The 9,493-nt window shown below is 34.7% G+C and overlaps 2 protein-coding genes across 7 annotated transcripts; both read left to right on the top strand.

The window, feature by feature from the left end:
• Nucleotides 1–7,839, top strand: LOC137832356 (putative pentatricopeptide repeat-containing protein At3g47840). Of its 6 annotated transcripts, none has more exons than XR_011084561.1 (6): nucleotides 1–1,508; nucleotides 1,595–1,720; nucleotides 2,116–2,251; nucleotides 2,612–2,804; nucleotides 3,493–6,436; nucleotides 6,619–7,839. XR_011084561.1 is itself a non-coding variant. In XM_068640482.1 (6 exons), exons 5-6 carry the CDS (start codon nucleotides 2,714–2,716, stop codon nucleotides 5,553–5,555), a joined length of 2,154 nt encoding a protein of 717 aa, XP_068496583.1. In that variant the 5' UTR covers nucleotides 7–490; nucleotides 1,423–1,508; nucleotides 1,595–1,720; nucleotides 2,116–2,251; nucleotides 2,612–2,713; the 3' UTR covers nucleotides 5,556–7,839. The 6 variants fall into 6 exon arrangements, 4 of the variants coding, with proteins under 4 accessions (XP_068496586.1, XP_068496583.1, XP_068496582.1 ...); XR_011084560.1 differs by having other exon boundaries at nucleotides 3,493–5,958; nucleotides 6,217–7,839; XM_068640482.1 differs by having other exon boundaries at nucleotides 7–490; nucleotides 1,423–1,508; nucleotides 3,493–7,839.
• Nucleotides 1,448–2,467, top strand: LOC137833567 (uncharacterized). Its single transcript, XM_068641908.1, has 5 exons — nucleotides 1,448–1,513; nucleotides 1,595–1,720; nucleotides 1,818–1,838; nucleotides 2,116–2,251; nucleotides 2,358–2,467. The coding sequence occupies exons 1-5, from the start codon at nucleotides 1,448–1,450 to the stop codon at nucleotides 2,465–2,467; spliced, it is 459 nt and encodes a 152-aa protein (XP_068498009.1).
• Nucleotides 7,840–9,493: the final 1,654 nt, after the last annotated feature.

Below are 9,493 nucleotides of genomic sequence, written 5' to 3' on the forward strand. Positions count from 1 at the left end.
ATTGATTTCAGTTGAATTTGATTTACTCCGAGAAATTCCTTAAAAATACTCCAAGACATTCCTTAAAAATACACTGCTCCAAATTCAATATGGCAAAACAAAGTTTTCTCAATTATAAAAAACAGAAAGCATTTAAAAAAAAAAAACTGCACCTCAATTAATTAAAACAAATCAAATTTGGAGCTCATCTTCTATTATGCAGTCCAATAATAAAAAAAAAACCCTAATAACCTAAATCACAATGCAACCCTAATTCCACAACACCCAACGGCACCACCGAGACAACCGTCGACCTGCAATCCGCGACCACTGCACGAACGCACGAACCACCACCACAGCGCGACGTCCTCTGCCCAATCGCCACCACCGCGCGACCTGCTCCGCTTGATCGCCACCACCGCCGCACTCGTTCAGAGAAGACGCACCACCTCCGCACCAGAGAAGACGCAACGAATGTGACTGAAACCAAAAAGCAACGCGAAACCCTAAAGTGAGTTTATTCCATTTAATTTTTCCCATTCAGAACGACACCGTTTTGGGTTAAAAGGAAAACCCAACTGAACGAGTTAACCGAGTTCACTCCGAGTCTGCCGAGTTTACTAAAAAACCGAGTTAACTCAGTGAATTCGGTAAGTGTATGTGGAAACGTAAACTAGGACGAGTCAACGAGTTGACTCGCGAGTTTGACAACTCTTGAAGTGCTTTTAGCATTGCTATACAACGAGCAATACCCCGCATATATCCCCTGCTGAATAGCTATTTATGTCTTAAGTTTACTTTCATACGTACAAAGCTCATTTAAATTGAAGAACTAACTATGCTGTTCAAAGCTCCAAAAACAATTTCATGTCAAATATGACTTATACATACTAATGAGTCATGACAGTATCCAAACCAATGGATACAGAATCTCAGAAAAAAAATTCAATTAAATGGTTTGAATGAGTATTTTGATTAGAATTCTCATCCAAAGGAAGAAATGTGAATGTTCAGCGCACTGAACATATTTACATCAGTGAGCATACATATTTATATCATGCAAACAAAGGACATACAGTTTAAGTTAAATATTCGATAGCATCAAGGTCTTAAAAAATAAACCACAAGGCATTTTTAAAAGTAGTGAGATTCAATATGAATGAAAATAATTAAGGGACAACTGGACAACAGAGGAAATATATGCAACCATAAATACTGAACAATCATGAATAAACAGTCGTCAGCATTTATTTTTTAGAACACAATTGTAACTGTCCTGATCTACAAGTAGACCTCATGTGAGTTAATTCCAAAAGAGTACCTCAAATACAGAAGGGTGAACTAAACCAAGGTGGAAAAACTTTGATTCAAGATTAGAAAGCTTAGTCTATAATTTCCATTTTGCCCTTTGTTTGAACTCTCTAAGGTTTCGAATGAATTCAGTTTTTCTTCAAGAAGACAGTGAACAATGTTGGGCTTTTCATATGGAGAAATATTTTTGTTGCTTGGAGCCACTGCTGCTCTGATAGGTTGGGTCATGTTATTCTTACATCTGTTTATCATATGCAAAATTTATATTATTTATAGTAGAAATGTTAATTCTTATGTGTGATAGGTAGGTCCAAAGGATTTACCAATCATATCCAGAACAGCAGGTCGACTTGCTGGTAGAGCTATTGGATATGTACAATTGGCTCGTGGTCAGTTTGAAAATGTTATGCAGCAATCCCAAGCTCGCCAGGTATTCCCATTTTCCAAGTTACAAAAACTATTATAAAACCCACAGGAGTTAGTTTCATTGGGTTTTTATAGATTGTGTGTGTTTTTGTTGCATGAAGGCAATAACTAGTTGCTTTCAGGTAAATACGCATTAAGCACTTTCTCTACAGAAAACCAAACACAGACCAAGTCATAATATTGATTGTAAATGTCTTATGTTTAATTGAAGAAAAGACAATTTGGCATTGTATAATCTTAACAAGATGTGGTTTACTTTGAATTTCTTGGACAAAAATGTCAAATATGAACATAAAAGTTAGCGAAATATCTATGCTTCATTGAGGAATCTTCTTCCTTTGCTAAGACTTGGTTCTGATGAAAAACTAATTTTTATTGTATTGGTCTATTTCGTCTTAGGTTCATAAGGAATTGCACGACACAATGACTCAACTAGATGCTATTCGTCATGAAATTCGAACAATATCAATCATGAATCCTGGCCCTTTGACGCGGAGCTTTGTGGACAGTCCTGACCAGACATCTGTGCCAAAGGGTATTGTTTTTACGAGACTTGTTTGGAGTGTAGTAGCATCATAAACTTCTACAGATGCAGTTGTTGAGATTTGGTTTAAACTTGTTATCTTTTGTTGATAATATAGACTATAGGAAACCAGAAGATTCTGGGGAGAATCACCTGAAACCCACTGTTATCAAGGTTTATGGACCTAACCCACAAAATGAGACAATTATATACTGGTACAGGAACTGAGTGTGTTTACATGCCTATATGTATATTTCCAGGATTCAACTCCAGTGTCATCTAATTCATGCAATATGTAAAATCAAGCTTTTCTGCTTCATTTTCTCCTTCATTTCCATCTTCATGCAAGCTTTTCTGTATTTCTGCTGCCAGGATAGAATCGAAGCAGAGGTCTGCATAGGGAAGAATCTGTTGTGTACCGCTCGGGGTTTCACACGGTTTCGTCGCCGGCCTACGAACCCCCGTTCTGGATTGATGAATTTTCATTACCCTGTTCGCCCTCTGTTGACTGCACTGATGACTCGTAATCGGAGTTTTTATTTCTCCAATAGCACTTACATCTCAGGTTTGTTCGTGATATGAATGCATATGTAATTCCGCAAAGTTAATCGGAAAATGTGAAAAGAAGAAAGCTTCTTCGATCATTCTGATCTTCCCCTTATTGGAAAACACTATAGGGTTTTTCTGCTTATATAACAGTTAGTCTTGAGATGGAGCATTTAGATGAGCTTGTTGTTTTCAGCATGATTATTTGCATTGATCAAGTTCAACAGCATTTGTGGTTTTGAATGAAGGTTTCTTGTTTGATGTTTCTGATTATGCCATTTTTTGTGTGTAATAATAATAATGAAATAATAGTGACCTGACTTAAGATTCTCAATCTAGACTGCTCACATCAATGGTGAATTAATAGTAGTTCAAAAGTATTTGTGTTTTTTTATCCAGTTTCAAGCTTGTTTAAGTTTTTGTTTCTTCTTGAACAACCTCTTTCAATAGAAAACAAAAAGGCTATTCCAAGAGCTTAAGCCATTAAATGAAGGCACATGAATGATTTTGTTATATTTCTAGTATGACCTCTTAGGCAAGGGCCCTTTGAGCTTGAATTGTGGACAATGCACAGACCCACTTTCCTTCTTCTGAAATTCAACTTTTGTGATAAGGATCACACTAGGCCATTAACCCCAAAAGATTAAGCTGTTCAATAAGGAGACATGAATGATTTTAAATCGTATTTCTAACAATTTTATTTTCAGGAACTGCCACTGAATTGATCCAGCAAGCAAAACGAGAACAACTTGCTCCAACTGTCTATCCTGTTTATCATATGCTTGAAGTTAACTCTGAACTGAAGCAATTAGTGAAACAGGGACAACTTTGTAAAGCTAGGGATATGTTTGAGAAAATGGATCACAGAGATGAGATTTCGTGGACTACATTAGTATCCGGTTATGTCAATGCCTCAGATTCATATGAAGCATTGTTCCTTTTCTCAAATATGTGGGTCCAGCCTGGACTTCAAAGAGACCAATTCATGATTAGTGTTGCACTCAAGGCATGTGCACTTGGTGTCAACATTTGCCTTGGAGAATTACTACATGGATTTTCAGTGAAATCTGGTTTGATAAACTCAGTGTTTGTCAGCAGTGCCTTGATAGATATGTACATGAAAGTAGGCAAAATAGAACAAGGTTGCAGAGTCTTTGAAAAAATGATGTTTAAAAATGTAGTATCATGGACTGCCATTATTTCGGGGCTTGTACATGCTGGTTACAATATGGAGGGACTGTTGTACTTTTCTGAAATGTGGAGATCAAAAGTGGGCTATGATTCACATACATTTTCCATTGCTCTAAAAGCTTCTGCTGATTCGAGTTTGTTACATCATGGGAAAGCTATACACACACAGACAATAAAACAAGGATTTGATGAGAGCTCATTTGTGATTAATACTCTGGCAACCATGTATAATAAATGTGGAAAACCAGATTATGTCGTGCGATTGTTTGAAAAAATGAGGATGCCAGATGTAGTTTCATGGACAAATCTTATTACAACTTATGTACAGATGGGTGAAGAGGAACATGCAGTGAAAGTATTTAAAAGAATGAGAAAATCAGATGTCCCTCCTAATAAATTCACTTTTGCAGCCATAATTTCTGCATGTGCAAATCTTGCTATTGCTAAATGGGGGGAACAAATACATGGCCATGTATTCCGTCTTGGTTTGGTTGATGCTTTGTCAGTGGCAAATTCCATCATCACTCTTTATTCAAAATGTGGTCTGTTGACTTCAGCTTCATTAGTGTTTCGTGGTATAACTAGAAAAGATATTATATCTTGGAGCACTATAATTGCGGTTTATTCTCAAGGAGGTTATGCAAAAGAAGCTTTTGACTATCTATCATGGATGAGAAGGGAAGGGCCAAAACCAAATGAATTCGCTATTGCTAGCATACTGAGTGTTTGTGGAAGCATGGCACTTCTTGAGCAAGGGAAACAGGTGCATGCACATCTACTGTGCAGTGGCGTAGATCATGAAGCAATGGTTCATAGTGCTCTTATTAGTATGTATTCAAAATGTGGAAGTGTACAAGAAGCGTCAAAAGTCTTTGACGGTTTGCAAATGAATGACATTATATCATGGACAGCCATGATTAATGGATATGCTGAACATGGTTATAGCCTAGAGGCCATTGACTTGTTTGAGAAGATTTCCAGTGTTGGTTTAATGCCAGACTATGTGACATTTATTGGCGTTCTGACAGCATGTAGCCATGCTGGAATGGTTGATCTTGGTGTCTTCTATTTTTTGAAAATGACTAATGAGTACCAGATTAGTCCTTCAAAAGAACACTATGGTTGCATCATTGATCTTCTCTGCAGAGCAGGACAATTGAGTGAAGCTGAGCACATGATACGAACTATGCCATTCGGTATTGATGATGTTGTGTGGTCTACCTTACTCAGAGCATGTAAAGAGCATGGAGATGTTGATCGTGGAAGATGGACAGCTGAACAGTTGCTTCAGTTGGATCCAAATTCAGCTGGAACTCATATTACTCTGGCTAACATATATGCTGCCAAGGGGAGATGGAAGGAAGTTGCAGATATAAGAAAGTTAATGAAGTCAAAGGGAGTAATAAAGGAACGAGGATGGTCTTGGATTAATGTTAATGATCAATTAAATGCATTTGTTGCTGGGGATCAGGCTCATCCACAAAGTGAACATATCACAACCATTCTGGAATTATTGAGGGAAAATATAGGAGATGCTAGGCTGGAAATAAGATCTCTTCATGAAGATGTTGTGGATTAGCAGATGGCTACATTCAGCCTCATTATGGGAATGCTCAAAAATAGTTGTTTTTGGTTAGTTTCCATATTTCTTAGATTTCAAATTATATTGGGAACTGGCTTCCATGTTCTCATCATTTGAAAACATCTAGCTCAATACAGGTTCTCCAAAAACCGAGTTAGACATTATTCAGAAGATCACAAGTTCTTTTTGAAAAAGCAAATTAATGAAAAAAGGTTGTTTTTACGAAAAAAAAACAGTATTTGATGCTACAAGTCTAGCTTGAGATAACTTATTGGATCTGAAATTGAGGCCAGGGTTACCATTCTCAATGAGCAGCTTGCTGAAATTAATGACTGTGTTCGGCCATTGCAAGAAGGAAGAATTTCACTTTCTACAACTTCAATGGTGGACTTAACATTGGGTATGTACCAGTTGGAAGTGAGCCATTTTTTAAATCCTTCAACAATTCATTCTTAAAATGTCACCCTCCTGCATTACAGAACATTCAACATGCTCTTAATAATGTTGGTCTAGGAGACTCCATAAAGGCTACATAACCTGTTCTAGTGTTCCATTCAATTGGACAACTTTATTCATCTACAATTACAGAAGTATAGTGTGTTACAAGGTGTTGGTTTAGCAATTGCAATTATATATTTTTTTTTTCATTGCCAATCAGTTATATGCTCAGTTCAAGGTCATGTGCATGTTCTCCTTCAATATCATAAGTGCGCTGTGAGTGAGGATTACTTTACCATGGATTCAGCTTCAGATTCTTCATCCAAAGAAAGCCCTCATTTTTCTGACAATCATTACTGCAAAGCTTTAGAGCATGCAATTGATACTGATTTGGATTGGTCAATATTGAAGAAAATTGTGCCGATGTGAAGTATATTTTGGTATGGACCCATGCGGATAATTTGTTAATGCCAAAAGGTGGCAGTCACTTAAAAAGAAGAGGAATGATCTAAACATTTTTTTTATGATGATTTCAATGTACAAGGTTCCTATTTTTCTCAAATTGCATCTATCTTTCCGTTCCCTGTTTTTCTAATAGTTTTGGTCATTATAAATTGTCCAGATGTGTGTAATATCTCTATATTCAGCATAAGGATCAACCTATTTCGAGCATTGCTCAATGGATAGCTGAACAATGGGCTTAGGTAACTGCATTTGAGGTCACTCATAGTTGCTGACCACAGCCACAAGCCTGCAACCCAGCCCAGATTCAGCTCTGATGGATTTTTTTTCCGTGTCTCTGCAACTGTACAAAAAGGGAATAAATGTGAAATCAAAATGCAGGTGATAATATTTTATTATTATTGATTACTAATGTCTGCCAAACTATCAGTGGACTATGAAATAGGGATGCTGCTGACTGGAAAATGGATTTAATCTATGAATTATCAATTCTGTCATTTGGAAAGAGAGTATATATACTCACCAGCAAATGGTCAAGTAGGGGTTGGCTATTTAAGTCTTTTTGCTGATTATATACAATCTTATCAGTCATGCAAAAGGGAGTAATTTCATACCAAAATGGTTTTCAACTGGCATTATTATAATGGTTTCGATTTGTCATTTTTTCTTCAGTATGCTTAAGAATTTGAATGAGTATTTGAACATTATATAGCTAAGTCGTGGAATTTGGGCATTTCACTTGTCATTGTTCATACATCCTGGTAAAATTATACAAAACTGTTGCAGTGAGTGTATGACTGGAGAGGTGGTACTTCATGTTCCGAACAAGACATTGTTCTCTAACATATATGCATGCTACTCTAATATATAAAGTAGTTTTGCATACGAAAATTGGTAAATCTAGCAGCTTTGAGTATCATGTCTTCTTGCATTCAGCATTTTAATTTTCGTGCTTTGTTCCTGGCACTAACTTTTTCCACAAATTGTTGTTACTTTGTGGTCCTCTTGTATTCTATAACTACCTTCTCTTACCTTTTCAATTGTAAATATGCATGCAAAGCTAAAACGACTGTTGGATCAAATGAGTTGACGATGACGCTGGGTGCTGTTATCTATCATGTCTCGGAAGTTTGAAACCAGAGGAGATTGCCCATACTGAAGATAACGTGTTTGCTTTTTAGTTAGTACAGGTTTGAAATGCAAATTTTTTGTTTCTTGTTTCATTTCATATGTACTATTATTTGCAGGGAGTAATCTGATATGAGGCTTTAGAGAAGATGCGCTTGTTTGATTGTTTGTAGGAGACATTCTCCAAATGTCCTGTTTGGTAATTAATTGTAAAAGCGAACTCCTAATTCATTAAAGAAAAATGTTCATGACATGGGAATGCTCCTTAGCTTGGGCATAACTTTTTCTTTCTTTGGAGAACTCACAAAATGGTAAGCAATCTGGAAATGAAACAAGAAACATTATTCACATGAAATAAGTTGCTGAAAGTGCAGGACTATTGTACACTTCATATAAAGGTAGATAACTTTAGAAATGAAAGAACATTGGAAGTACAGCTTTTGAAGCAGCAGTTAAAAGAGCCACGGAGATTATATAATGTACATACAGATCAAGATTGAATTAATTCAACAGGTCCTCAAGGAAATTAATTTTTGCCAAAATATAGTTGTTTGCTTGTTTTTGTTTATCAATTGAATATGTTAATTATGCTTATAGTGAACTGTAGTGTATTAAACAAACTAAAGTCTATGAGTATGAATATTAAGTAATGCAATGGATGACAACATCTAAGTTGACATTGAAAGAGGATAAGTCTAGGTAATTATTTAACTAATTCACAATTAAACTAGTTATGTTTATTTTATGTAGTAATTCAAGTTATTATTTGTTGTAAAGTTATTATTTGTTGTAATATTTCATGCATGTTTCGATTATAAATCCATTAAGTACGTGAGATTCCCATAGACAACTTATTTTATCATTTTTTACAATAGACTATATGATATTACAATACTTTATAAACTTTTTTTTTGTAATTTTACCTGTCACTTATGGATTTTGTTTTAAAGCTTTCAGACTTGACATTTGTAATATTTTTTTTATGGTTTCATACAATATTATTCATTCTAGCTGGTTGTACAATATATGTTAAATATTTGTTGCTTAATTATCAAGCGAGAGAAAGTATAAATCAGAACATCAAAAAAGAAAAAGAGAAATAATGAGAAAGTGTTGTTATAAACCCACAAACAATGACAGTGTCGTCAAAACTATCGTCATATGTTGAGTCGAAATCTCTTCATCAACTACCTCATATTTATCTACAATAATATTTTTATTATTAATAATCATTTTATTCTTTATCTATATAATGATGATATAAACTATCGTCAAAATAAGAAACAGTTTTAACCATAACTAAAAACATTTGTTGAAGTGATAGGATCTTCCTATAAAAATCACTTAACAGTGAAAATCTCGTTATACCATACTAATAATGTATTGTGAATGACATTCCTATAAAAGAATTGAAATATTCTAAATACCCATTTTATTATATTCATTTATTCCTTGAAAAAAAATACTGAGAATGTATTGTGGATGACATTCCTATAAAAGGATTGAAATATTCTAAATGCCCATTTTATTATATGCATTTATTCCTTGAAAAAAAGTATTATAGATAATTTCAAAGCTTTACTTTTGGGTTAACGAGTTTTTTAGACTACTGATCATATTAAATTTTATTATTTTAAGTGAAAAATATCATATAAGTCTAATTATAGCTGTTTATTAAATAATTGTTGAGATTGTTATATAAATATAAAACAAATTATCAAAAAACTAAAAGGCAACGGATAGTTGATAACTTTTTAGGAATAAAATTTTAAATAGAATAAAAAAAAAGAGGATAGGGTTTTCAGTGCACCAATAAATGTCATGAAATTTATATTTCACTTTTTGATGGAAGAGATGTGACTTTGAAAAGTTATTGAATAATTGAAGTATAATTAGTTTGATTCGTG

This window comes from Phaseolus vulgaris, chromosome 6 (genome assembly GCF_000499845.2).
Source record: "Phaseolus vulgaris cultivar G19833 chromosome 6, P. vulgaris v2.0, whole genome shotgun sequence".
Classification (NCBI taxonomy): Eukaryota; Viridiplantae; Streptophyta; class Magnoliopsida; order Fabales; family Fabaceae; genus Phaseolus; species Phaseolus vulgaris.

Bases quoted from the DNA above. Each gene is read 5' to 3' on its own strand.
- LOC137832356 (XM_068640485.1), top strand. From the start codon at position 2,714: ATGAATTTTCATTACCCTGTTCGCCCTCTGTTGACTGCACTGATGACT. The intron at 2,805-3,492 runs GTTTGTTCGTGA...TTTTATTTTCAG, and splicing joins CAATAGCACTTACATCTCAG to GAACTGCCACTGAATTGATC.
- LOC137833567 (XM_068641908.1), top strand. From the start codon at position 1,448: ATGTTGGGCTTTTCATATGGAGAAATATTTTTGTTGCTTGGAGCCACT. The intron at 1,721-1,817 runs GTATTCCCATTT...TGTTGCATGAAG, and splicing joins AGCAATCCCAAGCTCGCCAG to GCAATAACTAGTTGCTTTCA. The intron at 2,252-2,357 runs GTATTGTTTTTA...TTGATAATATAG, and splicing joins CCAGACATCTGTGCCAAAGG to ACTATAGGAAACCAGAAGAT.